Source organism: Oncorhynchus gorbuscha, unplaced genomic scaffold (genome assembly GCF_021184085.1).
Source record: "Oncorhynchus gorbuscha isolate QuinsamMale2020 ecotype Even-year unplaced genomic scaffold, OgorEven_v1.0 Un_scaffold_3374, whole genome shotgun sequence".
Lineage (NCBI taxonomy): Eukaryota > Metazoa > Chordata > Actinopteri > Salmoniformes > Salmonidae > Oncorhynchus > Oncorhynchus gorbuscha.
The window spans coordinates 20,632-40,223 of NW_025747629.1; the positions used below are offsets into that span (position 1 = coordinate 20,632).

The 19,592-nt window shown below is 49.7% G+C and overlaps 1 protein-coding gene across 3 annotated transcripts; it reads right to left on the reverse strand.

Annotated features, from left to right (window-relative positions):
- Positions 1-463: 463 nt before the first annotated feature.
- On the reverse strand, positions 464-18,535 carry LOC124027610 (ethanolamine-phosphate cytidylyltransferase-like). Of its 3 annotated transcripts, none has more exons than XM_046339978.1 (13): positions 18,209-18,535; positions 12,970-13,058; positions 11,576-11,621; positions 11,372-11,484; positions 9,519-9,670; positions 9,213-9,254; positions 8,614-8,752; positions 7,477-7,559; positions 3,857-3,934; positions 2,658-2,723; positions 1,295-1,360; positions 1,094-1,182; positions 464-847 (listed from the first exon to the last, which is right to left on the reverse strand). In XM_046339978.1, exons 1-13 carry the CDS (start codon positions 18,328-18,330, stop codon positions 730-732), a joined length of 1,203 nt encoding a protein of 400 aa, XP_046195934.1. In that variant the 5' UTR covers positions 18,331-18,535; the 3' UTR covers positions 464-729. The 3 variants fall into 3 exon arrangements, with proteins under 3 accessions (XP_046195934.1, XP_046195933.1, XP_046195935.1); XM_046339977.1 differs by having other exon boundaries at positions 11,576-11,624; positions 18,209-18,533; XM_046339979.1 differs by lacking the exon at positions 18,209-18,535 and adding an exon at positions 17,699-17,731 and having other exon boundaries at positions 11,576-11,624.
- Between the last annotated feature and the right edge of the window lie 1,057 nt (positions 18,536-19,592).

Here is a 19,592-nt window from a genome sequence, read left to right on the forward strand (position 1 = left end):
GTTTGTCCCGTTGTGGACTGGGGGGGTAAAGCCGGTCCCAGGACGGGCGAGCAGGCAATGCTTCACTAAAGGATGTGTATAGAGTACAAGTAGTAGGACTAGACTGGTTTGGGCTGGCTGGGTTCAGTCTGACCCGGTTCGGGTCGTGTTTGAACCATTTAGAGCTGGTTAGGACAGGGGTTCCCAAACTTTTTGTTCCGTGACCCCATTTTGTCATTAAAAAAAAGGTGATGAAATCAACAGCCAATGTTTGGTTCTTAAACTGGGACTATAACCGACTATTACAAATCAGTTCAGTACATTTGACAGTGTTTCAATATGAAGGATTGTTTGAAGTGACAAATGCATCAGAAAGGTATTGAGAAGTTCAGAAGATCATCAGCCAATCATTTAGTTTGATCTGCTGAGTAGAAATGAAGACCAGTGATTGTTGTTTTTCCTCCAGTCTGATTTTAGTGCCTGGTCTTGTCCACTCTGTTCTGAGGCTTCTGGGCTTTGAGGAGGGAAACCGGTGATTAAACCATTCAAAAGATAGGAGGAAAGAAAACCAAAACCGCTCTCACTATGACAACGGCATCTAGCAGCTACCGGAGGTTACTGACTTAACCCCAGTTCTATGAACCAAACGCAATTTAAAAAAAGTTATTTCAGAGTTTCTCGAGTTTGAGAAACTCTGGGTTAGGATCAGTTTTGAGACAGCTGGGTCTGGTTTGAACTAGTTTGATCTGGTTACTGTGCTGCCTGGGCCGTGTCCCCGGCCTGCTCTCCCTCTGCCTGGCTTTTCATCGCCTCAAACACCGCAATCTCCTTGGCCTCCTTCTTCTGGTTCCTTGCCTCAAACTGCAGCCTGGAGAGAGACAATCAAACCAACTTCGTTTGTGTAGTGCATTTGGTACAATGTAACAATACAATAATACCAAATAAGGAGGGAGAGAGGTGGGGAGAGGGGTGGGGAGAGAGGTGGGGAGGAGGTGGTGGGGAGAGGGGGGGGGGTGGGTGGGGAGAGGGAAAAATAACCAAACGAGTGAGAAAAAGATGAGGGACAAGGAGAGACAAAGGTAGACAGTGATAGATGGGTGAGAGAGGCCCTTACCGGTTCTTGATAATTCTCTGTACGATGTCATCGGTGGTCAAACCGTTACCACTGTTTACTGTACGGAAGATACCTCTCTTCTTAGGCTCCTGGGACACACACACACACACACACACACGATAACATGCAATCACACAAAAAGACACACACACGAATACTGCAAAACACACATAAACAAACAGACACACAGTCAGTACTCACAGCATAAGGGTCTGCAGTGTCCCTGTCAGGAAACACCTCTGTCTTCCCATGACACACCAGGTCCACCTACAAGTGTGACATCATAGATCATGAGTATAGTCAATAGGATCAATTATATAACCTACATGATTTATCATAAATATCTATGGTATAACAGGAAGTGGAGGGGGGGAGGGAGGGAGGGGGAGAGGGGGCGAGAGAGCGAGAGCGAAACGGAGAGCGAGAGCAAGAGGAGGAGAGAGCGACATCTGTAGTATGTCTGCTATACAGTAACAGCCTGACATTACTACAGCACCCCAGTCTGGATCAATGCCCAGTCCCATACACACAGGAGAAAGGTCAGTTTACACACACACACACACACACACACACACACACACACACACACACACACACACACACACACACACACACACACACACACACACACACACACACACACACACACCAGGTCATTGTACATGTTTCTCCCTAAGAGAGGCTATGCATGTTAGGAAAGAGGTCTCTTCTCCCAGTCAAACAATATCACTGTTTCAATGTGTGTGTCTTCGTGTGTGTGTGTGTGTCTTCGTGTGAGTGTGTGTGTGTCTTCGTGTGAGTGTGTGTGTGTGTCCGTGTGAGTGTGTGTGTGTGTCCGTGTGAGTGTACGTGTGTGTCCGTGTGTCTTCGTGTGAGTGTGCGTGTGTGTCTTCGTGTGAGTGTGCGTGTGTGTGTGTCTTCGTGTGAGTGTGCGTGTGTGTGTGTCTTCGTGTGAGTGTGCGTGTGTGTGTCTTCGTGTGAGTGTGCGTGTGTGTCTTCGTGTGAGTGTGCGTGTGTGTCTTCGTGTGAGTGTGCGTGTGTGTCTTCGTGTGTGTGTGTGTGTGTCTTCGTGTGTGTGTGTGTGTCTTTGTGTGTGTGTGTGTCTTCGTGTGTGTGTGTGTGTGTGTCTTCGTGTGTGTCTTCGTGTGTGTGTGTGTGTCTTCGTGTGTGTGCGTGTCTTCGTGTGTGTGCGTGTCTTCGTGTGTGTGCGTGTCTTCGTGTGTGTGCGTGTCTTCGTGTGTGTGCGTGTCTTCGTGTGTGTGCGTGTCTTCGTGTGTGTGCGTGTCTTCGTGTGTGTGCGTGTCTTCGTGTGTGTGCGTGTCTTCGTGTGTGTGCGTGTCTTCGTGTGTGTGTGTGTCTTCGTGTGTGTGTGTGTGTCTTCGTGTGTCTTCGTCTGAGTGTGTGTGTGTGTCTTCGTCTGAGTGTGTGTGTGTGAGTGTGTGTCTTCGTGTGAGTGTGTGTGTCTTCGTGTGAGTGTGTGTCTTCGTGTGTGTGTGAGTGTGTGTCTTTGTGTGTGTGTGTGTGAGTGTGTGTCTTCGTGTGTGTGTGTGTGTGTGTGCCTCACCTTGAAGTGGTCCAGCAGATCTTTACCCACAGCGTAGGGAGCCCCAATCACCACCTCTGATACATACTGGAGGAGGAGAGGGAGAGATAATTAACCAAAAATAAATGAGTGAGTTGAGTGTTGTGTAATGGTTGTATTTAGGTCGAGGGTGACTATCAATAGTCATTGAGTAATAGCTCTGTCACAGGACAGGGAGACAGTTTCAGGCTTTGTGTTAACTCTGAATGGTTATGGAATTGCGTAATCCGGTGTGTGTGTGTGTGTGTGTGTGTGTGTGTGTGTGTGTGTGTGTGTGTGTGTGTGTGTGTGTGTGTGTGTGTGTGTGTGTGTGTGTGTGTGTGTGTGTGTGTGTGTGTGTGTGTAGACACCCTTTGTGTGGTTTGAGTAAGAGTGCCGTTTAGGATTGGGATTATGGATTAGGATTTCATAAAACACATTCTCAAGACACGTCAACACACATTAAAACATGTAAGATACACAAGCAGACGGTTTGATCACTGGGAGGCAGAGGATCTTCTGTAGCTGGTCTGATAAGAGATGAATGGAGGAGAGAGCCTACCGTCCTTCAGTGTGTGTGTGTGTGTGTGTGTGTGTGTGTGTGTGTGTGTGTGTGTGTGTGTGTGTGTGTGTGTGTGTGTGTGTGTGTGTGTGTGTGTAAGGAGAACATTTCTCTCTAGGCAGAGCAGACAGCTTTACCTGTCTGACTATTGGGCCCATGGGGTTACAAAGAAGCTGTGTGTGTCTATGTTGGTGTTGGTGTTGGTGTGTTGGTGTGTGTGTGTTGGTGTTGGTGTATGCATCTATGTTTGTGTGTGTGTGTTGGTGTTGCTGTGTGTGTCTATGTTTGTGTGTGTGTGTTGGTGTTGCTGTGTGTGTCTATGTTGGTGTGTGTGTGTTTGTGTGTTGGTGTGTCTGTTGGTGTGTCTGTCGTTGTGTTTCTGTGCTGGTGTGTGTCTGCGCGTGTGTTGGTGTGTGTTTGTGTTGGTTTGTGTCTATGAGTGTGTGTCGCGGTGTGTGTTGGTGGACGCCTGTGTGTCGGTGGGTGTCAGTGTGTCGGGGTGTGTGTTGGTGGGCGCCTGTGTGTCGGTGGGAGCGGGGGAGAGGGAGGGAGGGGGAGAGGGGGGGAGATGGGGGGAGGGGGAGAGGGAGGGAGGGAGAGGGTGGGCGTCGCTGTATGTTTAATGTGTGTATGTTCTCACCCTGCAGGCCAGGACACTCAGGGTTCTCTCGTGGATGTTCATGATTGGATAGTTCTTCCCTTTGTAGCGATTCACTTCCTGGTTGACAGAAAAACAACAACCAATGACAGGATATTTACTAGCAGGATATTTTCTTTCGACCAATGACAATGACAGGATATTTACTAGCTTTCGACCAATGTCAGGATATTTGACTATTTCTCGACCAATGGCATGAGGCTTTATTGCATTGTGAAACAGGGGTATTTGTCCCATTTTGGTGTCTGTGAAAGCATGGGCAGCGGCATCGAGGGCATTTCCATTTCCAATTGTCTTCTTCTACTACTTATATGAGTCGGTAAACAATGTGAGCCCAGTTGACTACTTCGAAATGGTGAAAGTCCTCAATGCCCATGCTTTTGGCCACTATTGTTGTCTATCAAAGTCTATGGGAGGTTACAAAGAAGTAGTTTAATATTGCCTCTAGACACTGATCTTAGGTGAGTTTTGTCATCCCCACTAATGGTGAAGGTTAAGATTTGGCCCTTTTTTAAATGTATTTTTTTAAATCTGTTTTTGGTTAAAACCCGCTGACTTTTTTTTCCCCCATGAAGATCGAGTTGAGCAAAGTCTCCTCCTGCTAGGATTGATCCTTCAACATTCCATCACAACCGACCTTGGAACAGCGTCTGAAAGGAATAGGACGACCCCCACAGTCGAGGACCAATGACAGGAGTATTTATACTGGCTCTCGACCAATGGCAGCGTGATTCATTGGAATGGAGTTGGGGAACACGAGCAGCGAGGCCCTCTGTAGCTTAGACATGTCAGTCCTTCATATAATGTCGTCAACTGGATCCACATGTTTCTCTGTAACAGTGTGTGTGTGTCTGCGCGTACCACGGGCCTGTGTGTGTGTCTGTGTCTGTGCGTACCACGGGCCTGTGTGTGTGTCTGTGTCTGCGCGTACCACGGGCCTGTGTGTGTGTCTGCGCGTACCACGGGCCTGTGTGTGTGTCTGTGTCTGTGCGTACCACGGGCCTGTGTGTGTGTCTGTGTCTGTGCGTACCACGGGCCTGTGTGTGAGAGAGCGGGACAGTGAAACACAGTCAGCACCCCCCCATCATGTGGTCCTTCTGTAGCTCAGTTGGTAGAGCATGGCGCTTGTAACGCCAGGGTAGTGGGTTCGATCCCCGGGACCACCCATACGTAGAATGTATGCACACATGACTAAGTCGCTTTGGATAAAAGCGTCTGCTAAATGGCATATATTATATTATATATTATTATTATTATATTATGTCTACAAGGTTAGAAAACCACATTCACATAGATTCTGATGGGGTCAGTGTTTCAAATCAAAGTTTAGTCACCTGCACCGAATACAACAGGTGAAATGTTTACTTACAGGCCCCTAACCAACAGTGCAACCTTTAAGTAAAAAGTAGGTACTAGGTGAACAATAGATAGGTAAGGAAATAAACACACAGTGAATAGTAGCGGTAGAGGGGCCACGCGCGGTAGAGGGGCCACGCGCGGTAGAGGGGCCACGCGCGGTAGAGGGGCCACGCGCGGTAGAGGGGCCACGCGCGGTAGAGGGGCCACGTGTAGAGGGGCCACGCGCGGTAGAGGGGCCACGCGCGGTAGAGGGGCCACGCGCGGTAGAGGGGCCACGCGCGGTAGAGGGGCCACGCGCGGTAGAGGGGCTATATACAGTAGCGAGGCTATATACAGTAGCGAGGCTATATACAGTAGCGAGGCTATATACAGGCACCGGTTAGTCGGGCTGTTTGAGGTAGTATGTACATGTAGGTATGTAGGTATGGTTAAAGTGACTATGCATATATGATAAACAGAGTAGCAGCAGTGTAAAAGAGGGGTTGGGGGGGGACACAATGTATATAGTCCGGGAGCCATTTGATTACCTGAGGAGTCTTATGGCTTGGGGGTTAAAACTGTTGACAAGCCTTTTGGCCCTAGACTTGCCATGCGGTAGTAGAGAGAACAGTCTATGACTGGGGTGTTTGACCATTTTTAGGGCATTCTTCTGACACTGCCTGGTGTAGAGGTCCTGGATGGCAGGCAGCTTAGCCCCAGTGATGTACTGGGTTGTTTGCACTACCCTCTGTAGTGCCTTGCGGTCGGAGGCCCAGCAGTTGCCATACCAGTCGGTGATGCAACCAGTCAGGATGCTCTCAATGATGCAGCTGTAGAACCTTTTGAGGATCTATGCCAAATCTTTTTAGTTTCCTGAGGGGGAAAAGGTTTTGTCGTGCCCTCTTCACGACTGTCTTGGTGTGTTTGGACCATGTTCGTTTGTTGGTGATGTGGACACCAAGGAACTTGGACACCAAGGAACCTGCTCCACTACAGCCCCGTCGATGAGAATGGGGGCGTGCTTGTTCCTCCCTTTCCTGTAGTCCACAATCATCTCCTTTGTCTTGATCACGTTGAGGGATAGGTTGTTATTCTGGCACCACCCGGGCCACATCTCTGACCTCCTCCCTATTGGCTGTCTCGTCGTTGTTGATGATCAGGCCGACCACTGTTGTGTCATCTGCAAACTTAATGATGGTGTTGGGAGTCGTACCTGGCCACGCAGTAGTGGGTGAACAGGGAGTACAGGAGGGGACTGAGCACGCACCCTTGAGGGGCTCCAGCGTTGAGGATCAGTGTGGCAGTTGTGTTGAGCGTAGGTAGCAGCACCTGGGATCGACCTGTCTGGAAGTCCAGGATCCAGTTGCAGTGGGAGGTGTTTAGTCCCAGGGTCCTTCGCTTAGTGATGAGCTTTGAGAGCACTATGGTGTTGAACGCTGAGCTGTATTCAATGAACAGCATTCTCACATAGGTGTTCCTTTTGTCCAGGTGGGAAAGGGCAGTGTGGAGATCTGTGGATCTGTTTTGATGGTATGCAAATTGGAGTGGGTCTAGGGTTTCTGGGATAATGGTGTTTATGTGAGCCATTACCAGCCTTTCAATGCACTTCATGGCTACGGAGGTAAGTGCTACAGGTCTGTAGTCATTTAGGCAGGTTGCCTTAGTGTTCTTTGGCACAGGGGCTATGGTGGTCTGCTTGAAACATGTTGGTATTACAGACTCAATCAGGGACATGTTTTAAAATGTCAGTGAAGACACCTGCCAGTTAGTTAGCACATGCCCGGAGCACATAATCAGTCTGGCCTGGCGCCTTTGTGAATGTTGAGTTGTTTAAAAGTCTTACTCACGTCGGCTATGGAGAGCGTGATCACACAGTCATCCGGAACAGCTGATGCTCTCATGCATAACTCAGTGTTGCTTGCCTCGAAGCGAGCGTAGAAGTGATTTAGCTCGTCTGGTAGGCTCGTGTCACTGGGCAGCTCGCGGTTGTGCTTCCCTTTGTAGTCTGTAATAGTTTGCAAGCCCCGCCACGTAAGACGCGCGTCGGAGCTGGTGTAGTACGATTCAATATTAGCCCTGTATTGGCGCTTGGCCTGTTTGATGGTTCGTCGGAGGGCATAGCAAGATTTCTTATAAATTCTGGGTTAGAGTCCGCATCTTGAAAGCGGCAACTCTACCCTTTGGCTCAGTGCAAATGTTGACTGAATCTGATGGGGTCAGCGTTTTCTGAACGTGTGTGTGTTTGTTTGTGTGTGTGTACATACCTGGTCAAAGTGCAGTCCCACGATGACGTAAGGCCTCTCAGCCTGTTTGTAGACAGTCTCCAGGAAGTCAACATGACCAATGTCTGACGGGGAGGTGTGGTCAAGGTAATAACACATAGAGAGAGAGAGAGAGAGAGACAACCACCCTTGGTCTCTCTCACAGACAGACAACCACCCTTGGTCTCTCTCACAGACAGACAACCACCCTTGGTCTCTCTCACAGACACACAACCACCCTTGGTCTCTCTCACAGACACACAACCACCATGTGTCTCTCTCACAGACACACAACCACCATGTGTCTCTCTCACAGACACACAACCCCCATGTGTCTCTCTCACAGACACACAACCCCCATGTGTCTCTCTCACAGACACACAACCCCCATGTGTCTGTCTCTCAGACACACAACCACCCTTTGTCTCTCTCACAGACACACAACCACCATGTGTCTGTCTCTCTCACAGACACACAACCACCATGTGTCTGTCTCTCTCACAGACACACAACCACCATGTGTCTGTCTCTCTCACAGACACACAACCACCATGTGTCTGTCTCTCTCACAGACACACAACCACCATGTGTCTGTCTCTCTCACAGACACACAACCACCATGTGTCTGTCTCTCTCACAGACACACAACCACCATGTGTCTGTCTCTCTCACAGACACACAACCACCATGTGTCTGTCTCTCTCACAGACACACAACCACCATGTGTCTGTCTCTCTCACAGACACACAACCACCATGTGTCTGTCTCTCTCACAGACACACAACCACCATGTGTCTGTCTCTCTCACAGACACACAACCACCCTGTGTCTGTCTCTCTCACAGACACACAACCACCCTTTCTCGGCCTCTCTCACAGACACACAACCACCATGTGTCTCTCTCACAGACACACAACCACCATGTGTCTCTCTCACAGACACACAACCACCATGTGTCTCTCTCACAGACACACAACCACCATGTGTCTCTCTCACAGACACACAACCACCATGTGTCTCTCTCACAGACACACAACCACCATGTGTCTCTCTCACAGACACACAACCACCATGTGTCTCTCTCACAGACACACAACCACCATGTGTCTCTCTCACAGACACAGCGGTACATAAGGATACGGAAGAGGTCGAAGGCCCCGGCTACGTAGATGATGGTGTCCCCAGGTTGGGCCTCCTGTCCTGAGGCAAACTGGATGATCTTCTGGGAAGTCTGGAGGAACTGGGACACTCCTGTCCATGGACTGTGGCCCTTAGGACCCTGGGGAGACGAAACACTATTATAGTCATAACCTCTAACCCTCATCTAAACCTAACACAAATCTAATATAAACCTATCCCAACTCCTGTCCATAGACTGTGGCCCTTAGGACCCTGGGGAGAACATGGAGGGGAGGAGAGAGGGGAAGGTCCCGTTCTAAACCCTAACCTCAGAAACCCAGCCATCTCATACTAGTTGGAAAGCCTGAGGAAGTGACACCTCAGAAAGCAGGCTCACGTGGATGTTCCAAAGAGACGTTTTGTTAAAAAATACAAAATAACGTAGCTTTCTGAACATTACATCTGAATACACTGCGGTACTATTTTCACTGAGATGTACAGCACACCATGGTTGTCCTGAGCAGGGGAATTGCGCCCCCTTGTGTTCAGAATAATCCACAACCACAGAGTGTTGTCATCTCCACTTCCTCTCCAGAATATATTTGAATAGTAATATTTACCTTCCCAAAGTTGTCCGTGTGCTGTTGGTAGTCTGAGTTGTCCTGTAAACCGACAGAGGAAGAAAGAGTTTTGCTTGAGGTCAGTCCTGTGTGATTTCTGCCATTACAACAGTGTAAGCCACAGGAGGTTGGTGACACCTTAATTGGGGAGGATGGGCTGGAGCAGAATGAATGGAATGTGTTTGATACCCTTCCCTCCGTTCCAACCTTTAGTATGAACCATCCTCCCCTCACCAGCCTCCCCTGCTGTAAGCACACACACTACGGTACTGTAGGGTCAGTGTGCACTCTGTGTGTGGTACTCACGATGTTACTGTGGTGGGTTTTAGTCATGAGCAGCATGCGGCCCACCAGGTCTGTGGTGGAGACTCCCTGGGTGCGTCTACACTCCCGGTACCGGCCCTCTCTCTTCACCTCCGCATACGTGTCCTTACCGTCCACCGTCAGGGTGATGTCATCTAAGGTACACAAGGACAACGTTGGAGTTAGTTTTCTGACATCAGCCCAACATGATAGAATCCCACCTCTGACACTGTTCTGCCACTCTACCACTGCAGCCTGGAATGTACATTCTCAACTGTCTAAATAAACACAGAAATATGGAAGGAGGATGAGTCCCTGTTCTCCTTTAAAAGAGTAACAAATCGATCCGTCAGGGGCCCCCCTTACCTCCCTCCCTCCCTCCCTCCCTTTACCTTCCTTCCCCTTACCTCCCCCTACGTCCCACTCCCCTTACCTCCGCTCGCTCGCTCCCTCCCTCCCCTTACCCCCCGCTCCCTCCCCTTACCTCCGCTCGCTCGCTCCCTCCCTCCCCTTAGCTTCCCTCCCTCCCCTTACCCCCCCGCCCTTCCCTCCCGCTCACTCCCTCCCTTACCTTCCGCTCCCTCCCTCCCCTTACCTCCCGCTTCCTCCCCTTACCTCCCCCTACCTCCCGCTCCCTCCCTCCCCTTAGCTTCCCTCCCTCCCCTTACCTCCGCTCGCTCCCTCCTTCCCCTTACCTCCCGCTCGCTCCCTCCCTCCCTCCCCTCCCCTCCCCCTCCCCTTACCTCCGCTCGCTCCCTCCCTCCCCTTACCTCCGCTCCGCTCCCTCCCTCCCTCCCCTTAGCTTCCCCCTCCCTCCCCTCCGCCGCTCCCTCCCTCCCCTCCCGCTCCCTCCCCTTACCCCCGCTCCCTCCCTCCCCTTCCCTTCCACTCCCTCCCTTTCCCTCCCCGCCCGCTCCCTCCCCTTCCACTCTCTCCCATTACCTTCCGCTCCCTCCCCTTACCTTCCGCTCCCTCCCCTTACCTCCCGCTCCTTACCTCCCTCCCCTTATATCCCGCTCCCTCCCCTTCCCTCCCCCCCTCCCGCTCCCTCCCCTTACCTCCCTCTCCCTCCCCTTACCTCCCGCTCCCTCCCCTTACCTCCCGCTCCCCTCCCCTCCCTTACCTTCCACTCCCTCCCACTCCCTCCCTCACCTTCCGCTCCCTTACCTTCCCTCCCTCTCCTCCCCTTACCTCCCGCCCCTCCCCTTACCTCCCCTCCCTCCCTCCCTCAACTCCCCCCGCTCCCCTCCCCTTACCTCCCCCCCGCTCCCCTCACGCTTCCTTCCCTTACCTTCCGCTCCCCTCACGCTTCCTTCCCTTACCCCCCCCCTCCCTTCCCTTACCTCCCCTTACCTCCTCCCCCGCCTCCCCTCACGCTTCCTTCCCTTACCCCCCGCTCCCTCCCCCCTTACCTTCCGCTCCCCTCACGCTTCCTTCCCTTACCCCCCGCTCCCTCCCCTTACCTTCCGCTCCCCTCACGCTTCCTTCCCTTACCCCCTCCGCTCCCTTCCCCTTACCCCCCTCCGCTCCCTCCCCTTACCTCCCTCCGCTCCCTCCCCTTACCTCCCGCTCCCTCCCCTTACCTCCCTCCGCTCCCTCCCCTTACCTCCCTCCGCTCCCTCCCCTTACCTCCCTCCCCTTACCTCCCTCCCCTTACCTCCCTCCTCCTTACCTCCCTCCCCTTACCTCCCTCCCCTTACCTCCCTCCCCTTACCTTCCTCCCCTTACCTCCCTCCGCTCCCTCCCCTCCGCTCCCTCCGCTCCCTCCCCTTACCTCCCGCTCGCTCCCTCCCCTTACCTCCCGCTCGCTCCCGCTCGCTCCCTCCCCTTACCTCCCGCTCGCTCCCTCCCCTTACCTCCGTGGACGCAGAAGTCACTGTTGTATTTGTCCAGTGTGTCCAGTGTGGTGACGTAGGGAGCACCCTCTACTATCTCATCCACCCACTTGATAGCCCGCACCATCTTATACCTACAACACCATACCACAACTTTATTGTCCATTGACATACCAAAACTTTATTGTCCATTGACATGAAAATGAAATGCGGTGATTTTCTTACCTCTCTGCCTGGGTGAAGACAGGAGGACCCTTGTGCTTCGAAATCTCTTCTGGAGGGAGAGAAGGGAAGTGACTGTGTATTACTGTGGTGTAGTGGAGGGAGAGAAGGGAAGTGACTGTGTATTACTGTGGTGTAGTGGAGGGAGAGAAGGGAAGTGACTGTGTATTACTGTGGTGTAGTGGAGGGAGAGAAGGGAAGTGACTGTGTATTACTGTGGTGTAGTGGAGGGAGAGAAGGGAAGTGACTGTGTATTACTGTGGTGTAGTGGAGGGAGAGAAGGGAAGTGACTGTGTATTACTGTGGTGTAGTGGAGGGAGAGAAGGGAAGTGACTGTGTATTACTGTGGTGTAGTGGAGGGAGAGAAGGGAAGTGACTGTGTATTACTGTGGTGTAGTGGAGGGAGAGAAGGGAAGTGACTGTGTATTACTGTGGTGTAGTGGAGGGAGAGAAGGGAAGTGACTGTGTATTACTGTGGTGTAGTGGAGGGAGAGAAGGGAAGTGACTGTGTATTACTGTGGTGTAGTGGAGGGAGAGAAGGGAAGTGACTGTGTATTACTGTGGTGTAGTGGAGGGAGAGAAGGGAAGTGACTGTGTATTACTGTGGTGTAGTGGAGGGAGAGAAGGGAAGTGACTGTGTATTACTGTGGTGTAGTGGAGGGAGAGAAGGGAAGTGACTGTGTATTACTGTGGTGTAGTGGAGGGAGAGAAGGGAAGTGACTGTGTATTACTGTGGTGTAGTGGAGGGAGAGAAGGGAAGTGACTGTGTATTACTGTGGTGTAGTGGAGGGAGAGAAGGGAAGTGACTGTGTATTACTGTGGTGTAGTGGAGGGAGAGAAGGGAAGTGACTGTGTATTACTGTGGTGTAGTGGAGGGAGAGAAGGGAAGTGACTGTGTATTACTGTGGTGTAGTGGAGGGAGAGAAGGGAAGTGACTGTGTATTACTGTGGTGTAGTGGAGGGAGAGAAGGGAAGTGACTGTGTATTACTGTGGTGTAGTGGAGGGAGAGAAGGGAAGTGACTGTGTATTACTGTGGTGTAGTGGAGGGAGAGAAGGGAAGTGACTGTGTATTACTGTGGTGTAGTGGAGGGGAACAGAGAGACAAGTGAAGAAACAGAGGCTGAGATACTTATGATTAATGTGCGTGTCTCTGTGTGCGTGTCTCTGTGTGCGTGTCTCTGTGTGCGTGTCTCTGTGTGCGTGTCTCTGTGTGCGTGTCTCTGTGTGCGTGTCTCTGTGTGCGTGTGTCTGTGTCTGTGTCTGTGTCTGTGTCTGTGTCTGTGTGTGTGTGTGTGTGTGTGTGTGTGTGTGTGTGTGTGTGTGTGTGTGTGTGTGTGTGTGTGTGTGTGTGTGTGTGTGTGTGTGTGTGTGTGTGTGTGTGTGTCCGTGTGTTCACCATCTGTATGTACTCCAACGATGAGGTAATCTCCCATGGCCTTAGCCTGTCTCAGCTGGTTGGAGTGGCCGTAGTGCACCATGTCATAACTACAGGACAGGGAGAGAGAGCATGATGTCATTAACGTGGGACAGACAGTGTGTGTATAACTGAGCTGGTCTAAGGGAGGGGCTAGTGTTTTAATGAGAAGCTGCTCTGTACTTGATAGTTGGCATCTGTATCCAGTGGTGGTCGGCCTGCCTGCCCTCCCTCACTCCCTCCCTCCCTCCCTCACTACCCTGCCTCCCTCACTACCCTGCCCTCACTCCCTCCCTCCCTCCCTCACTCCCTCACTCACTCCCTCACTCACTCACTCCCTCACTCACTCCCTCACTCACTCCCTCATGGAATAGATATGGAGGAACCGCTCTCCTTCCACACAGCAGACCCATCACCCCACACAGCAGACCCATCACCCCACACAGCAGACCCATCACCCCACACAGCAGACCCATCACCCCACACAGCAGACCCATCACCCCACACAGCAGACCCATCACCCCACACAGCAGACCCATCACCCCACACAGCAGACCCATCACCCCACACAGCAGACCCATCACCCCACACAGCAGACCCATCACCCCACACAGCAGACCCATCACCCCACACAGCAGACCCATCACCCCACACAACAGACCCATCACCCCACACAGCAGACCCATCACCCCACACAACCCTACATTCTGCTCCGTCCTCCTTCTGTCCTTCCGTCACAGGATTACCAGCCATGGTGGGATTTACACTAAACACAACAAGTTACGTTTCTCAAGTTAGGATTCAGGCCGAGGAAAGTACAATGTGTGGATCTGGCAGTATGTGTGTCATCCTCTCTCTGTAATGTGTGTGTGGAAGTACTGATTCCTCTCTGGCAGTATGTGTGTCATCCTCTCTCTGTAATGTGTGTGTGGAAGTACTGATTCCGCTCTGTAATTAACACCAGGATTACCGTGGGAATTATCCCTGAGGTGTAACCAAGACGACAGTATCCCAGGCTAAGACCAGGAGACAGGCAGATCAACTGGGGACTCCCAACAACTCTCCTTTATACTGCCACTATTGTACAGAGAGCCTGCCTCTGATAGGTCTGTCCTATCCACATAACTTGCTGGGTTTTTGGCCAAACAGCCACTCCCTCTAATTCATTCCACTATGTAAAGAAATCCTTCTGAGTGCACTCTGTAGGCTGTAGGAAATAGGGTGCCATTTGGGACATACTCCGCTGTAAACAGAGTGCTTCTGTTTTATTTTGATGTACTCTTATCACTCATCTCTCGCTCTCTCCCACTTTCTTTCCCTCTCCCTGCTCCCCTAAAAGACCCCTCTGCTACACCCTAAAATAACCCTCTGCTACACCCTAAAAGACCCCCCTGCTATAAACACTGCTCTCACACAGACACAGATACTCTGTCCTCGTGGTACCCAGACAAAAAGATAGTTTGTGATAGCTTGTTTTGACATGGCAGTCCAGAATAGTGGATATAAATAACTAACCAACGGTCTGTCTGTTTACATAGTGATTAAGTATTAATTAACTAACCTGCTACCCCCAAAAGACCCCCTGCTACCCCCAAAAGACCCTCCTGCTACCCCCAAAAGACCCTCCTGCTACCCCCAAAAGACCCTCCTGCTACCCCCCAAAAGACCCTCCTGCTGCTCCCTAAAAGACCCTCCTGCTACTCCCTAGAAAACCCTCCTGCTACTCCCTAAAAGACCCTCCTGCTACCCCCTGAAAGACCCCCCTGATACCCCCTAAAAGACCCCAACAAGACCCCTCTGCCACCCCCATGGTGTATCTGTCACTGGACGACATGTTCACCATGTTGGTTAGCTATTAATACTTAATCACTGTGTAAACAGACAGACGGTTGGTTAGTTATTTATATCCACTATTCTGGACTGCCATGTCAAAACAAGCTATCACAAACTAGCTTTCTGTCTGGGTACCACGAGGGCAGAGTATCTGTGTCTGTGTGAGAGCAGTGTTTATAGCTATGCCACCACCAGTCACAAGGTGAGAACGGGGAGGTGGGAGTCAGTCGGCTCTCGCCTCAAGTAAACTCAGCAAGACCACGTCAGCGACCCAAATGGTACTCTGTACCCTACATGATGCACTACATTTAACCAGAGCCTTATGGGCCCTGGGCAAAAGTAGTGCCCTATAAAGGGAATAGGGTTACGTTTGGGACACTACCCCATAAAAGGCTATTTAGTATTAAGAGTAAGTGCACGATAGGACTCTGATCAAAAGAGGTGCCCTTGGTCAAAAGAAGTGCACAACATAGGCTGCCATTTTGGACACATCCCATGATGAGCACAATGCAGGCTGTAGGTACTAGGTGGTGTGGATGGACGGGAGTGAGAGACTAGCCCTGTTTGAGTACTCTCAAAATGCATCCTTCCTTCCTCCTCCCCCTTCTTCTTTGAAAGAGCCTAATCACTGATCTGGTGTCTGTTAATAGGTGAAAGCTAAGTAGTAGAATCCTTTACTTTCCCCTATCCAGTCGTGTTGAATCAGTGATAGTAAGCCAGGGTGGTATTTCCTATTGATTTAGTGAACACCATATGGGTTTGAAACAAAACAAGCACATTTCTTTATGGGACAAGTTGAGTTAATGAATATAACCCATGTAAAGTATTTGGACCAAGCCAGAACAAGGGCATCAGAGCGTGTTATTGGCCTTGGCTAATAACTTACTCTCCTGACTCCTCTCTAATCCACAGGGAGACAAAGGTTACTGCAGGTCATTCTCCACCTGGCAGACAGCAGAATCGATCACAGAGCTTCTACCTCATCCTTATCAAGGGAGGAAGAAGGTGCCCCTAGAGTAGACGCTGATCTTTCAGTCATTTTTGCATTTCCCCCTTTAATGATTAAGGTTAGGATTGGGAAGATGATCCTAGATCTGTAGCTAGGGGAAACATCACCCAGGAAGGAGCCTTATCAGGCATTCATGTATTTTACAAACTTGAATAAAGGCCTATTAGCTACTGATCAAATGTTATTTGTCACATGCACTGAATATAACAGGTGTTGACTAAAGCCAAGCTACTGCTGAAAGTAAACAACTCTTATGGTCAACTGATAAGGGTGGACTTTGTACTGCCTTGCCAACTGGGTTGGGTAGCTAGCTATGTCACTCTGCACATTGTCCTCTGACAACAAATCAAGCGTTGCAACATACAGTAGTGCTGCCATGACAGCCTTAGTCCCACTTGGCTCGTCATCATGTTTACAGTTAGTAATATATAGTTGGGTAATAACAGTAAAATACAGTTATTATAAACGTAATAAGAGGTATTAGTTTGGGCTAGTCTGTATACCTTTCTATAGCATGAAATTGATATCAAGTAGCTAAAACAGCGACTTTCAGATCAATCAACAAATGAATGACCGTTCTTCCGGCCTACCAACCGTTGCCAGCCAACTACTGTCCAGGTCAGCTGTATAGGAGAAAGGCTGTAGTCATACACATAGCTAGAACTGATATGGTCTATGGTTGTAGACAACTAGACTGGTGCCAGTCTGTTTCTGCTCCTCAAGGAATTGTCAAGCACAAACCGATTTGGGACCAGTCTAATTGTTAGCTAGCAGCAAGTCAGCAACTGCACTGTACCAAGCTATTTCCAATATTTAAAAAAATACAAATTGTAAACTTTATTTAACTAGGCAAGTCAGTTAAGAACAAATTCTTATTTACAATGACGGCCTTTTTATTTAATTTTTATTTCACCAGGTGGCCAGTTGAGAACAAATTCTCATTTACAACTGCGACCTGGCCAAGATAAAGCCAAGCAGTGTGACACAAACAACACAGAGTTACACATGGAGTAAACAAACATACAGTAGAAAACAAAAAAGTCTATATACAATGTGAGCAAATGAGATAAGATAAGGGAGGTAAGGCAATAAGTAGGCGAAACAATTACAATACAGCAATTAAACACTGGAGAGACAGATGTGCAGAAGATGAATGTGCAAGTAGAGATACTGGGGTGCAAAGGAGAACCGGGGAACAGTGGGTTAACTGCCTTGTTCAGAGGCAGAACGACAGATGTTTACCTTGTCAACTCAGGGATTTTCGATCCAACAACCTTACCACTGGGCTACCTGCCTCCCAATATCCATACATCACAGTGACAGCCAAGGTTACGTAACATCCCACCTAAACCGCATTTAGCAAACCATGTGCACAGAGACTTAAGTCTAGCTGAGATCATTCCGTTCCTACCGGTCGACACCGGCGGGCTGTGATCACATTCACTCTCTCTGAAAGGCAGCAACTGAAACAGTATAACTAGCTAGCAGGTACTGTAGTTATCTGACTTTAGGGGTATTTGTGATTGAAATCACAAAACAATCACATTAGTAGCCACTTTTGTTTGACCAGGCAGCAACACTCAAGTTCATGTTTACAAAGTAGCAAAAATACCTAGTTAGCGGAATGTAACGATGTGCGGTTATCTAGCTTAGTGGTTATAATCAAGTTGATCAACCAAAATGTATCATTATTGGTAAAGCTACGCTAACAGTTAGTCACTAGCCTAGCTACTTAAAATTACTGAGGTTGCTATACGCACAACAGACCACCAAACATGATATTATAAACCCTTTTCGCAGATAGGCAACGTTGTACATGTTGCTAATAGAAGTCGCTACCCGGACAGGAGGCGAAGCTACACGACTTACCAGCCATCACACCACACCCGGACAGGAGGCGAAGCTACACGACTTACCAGCCATCACACCACACCCGGACAGGAGGCGAAGCTACACGACTTACCAGCCATCACACCACACCCGGACAGGAGGCGAAGCACGACTTACGCCATCACACCACACCCTTACCGAAGCCATACCAGCCATCACACCACACCCGGACAGGAGGCGAAGCTACACGACTTACCAGCCATCACACCACACCCGGACAGGAGGCGAAGCTACACGACTTACCAGCCATCACACCACACCCGGACAGGAGGCGAAGCTACACGACTTACCAGCGACTTACCAGCCATCACACCACACCCGGACAGGAGGCGAAGCTACACGACTTACCAGCCATCACACCACACCCGGACAGGAGGCGAAGCTACACGACTTACCAGCCATCACACCACACCCGGACAGGAGGCGAAGCTACACGACTTACCAGCCATCACACCACACCCGGACAGGAGGCGAAGCTACACGACTTACCAGCCATCACACCACACCCGGACAGAGCGCTTCCTCTTCTCTGGGCTGCAAGCCAAGTCTCCCTGCTTAGCGCCGCTCTCTATGCCCTGCTCACTCGATGTGTGGTGACCGTTCTTGATCATGTTGATAAAATAATATTAAAACTCTGAGCTAAAACCACAAAATAATAAAATAATGCCGTTAAAATGACGGGTTGGGTGATCCCATCCCCCGGTTTAACGTAAGAATGAACCCGCCGGTAGGACAACGCCTCCTTAGGAGTGAAATTCGCGTCACGGTCGAACCGTGACTACTCCGAGGTAGCGGCCATGCTGCTGGCTGCGTAAAAACTCACATCACGTGATTACGCAAACCCGCACAACGTAGATTTAGGGTGTGTTCGTGAATTCAATCTCGAGTGCCGGGGTGCGCTCAGGGCGTTAAACCCAGAGCGTTTCGCGGAGTAGGGTTTATTGATTGATCTGAGCGTTTTATTAACCTCACAACGACAGTCAAGCGCTCAAGTTAACCGGCTAGCTACTTCCAGGCACAAATAAGAGAACCCATCGCTCTGAACACTTTACTCTTTACTCACTTTACTGCTTATTTCATTTTATCCAGGTGGTTGGTGATTGTAACTGTGCTGCTGGCCACAATTGAATTAAAACATTTTGCCGACGTTTACTGACACCAGCCATTTTCAACAGGTGTTGAGCTTTAGTAAATTCATCAGTTATTCTGCGCTCTGGCACTCAGACGAGAGTGCTCTGAAATCGGAGTAGATAGCCAGAGCAAATTTACAACGCATCCTATACATTTCCGATAAATCTACGCGATTAGCGTGTAAACAAAGTACCAGAACACATTCCTGTCAACCAATGTTTTTGAGAGAGAAAACAATACAGCATGCAAAGTTTGAATAGATTCAATGGAACTTTAAATTATAGTAACAGTACACAAACAGTCAAGGGGTGGACAATGTATACTTCACAGTTGCCCAAAGGCCGGCAAATGGCGATATTGAGTCGTTTTATCATATCCAATCAAACGTAATTGTGCCAATACAACAGGTGTAGACAACAGTGAAATGCTTATATTCCCGCTATACACTCATATCCCCATGGACCGGTTCGTAGATGAAACAGTCTCCATTCAGGCTGCGAAGTTGTAGATTTCCTCCATATAAAGGGGAAGTTGACCTAAAATCCAAACATTGAAATTAGTTAGGTGAAATGTGCATTCTCCCTCCCTGTTGTTGCAGTCGGCCACCTGAAATAATATAAAATAATCACAATTGTTTTAGGTGTTAAGTACACATTTCCTGACTTAAAACCAATAGCAATAGTATTTTTAATTAAAATAGCTCATTTGGCCAGACCCTTTAAATAAAAGTAATATGTCCACA

Coding starts and splice junctions, on each gene's coding strand:
- LOC124027610 (XM_046339977.1), bottom strand. CDS start 18,330: ATGATCAAGAACGGTCACCACACATCGAGTGAGCAGGGCATAGAGAGC. Junction 11,625..12,969: donor CGTTGGAGTACATACAGATG/GTGAACACACGG, acceptor CTCTCCCTCCAG/AAGAGATTTCGAAGCACAAG. Junction 8,753..9,212: donor ACACGGACAACTTTGGGAAG/GTAAATATTACT, acceptor TCGTCTCCCCAG/GGTCCTAAGGGCCACAGTCC.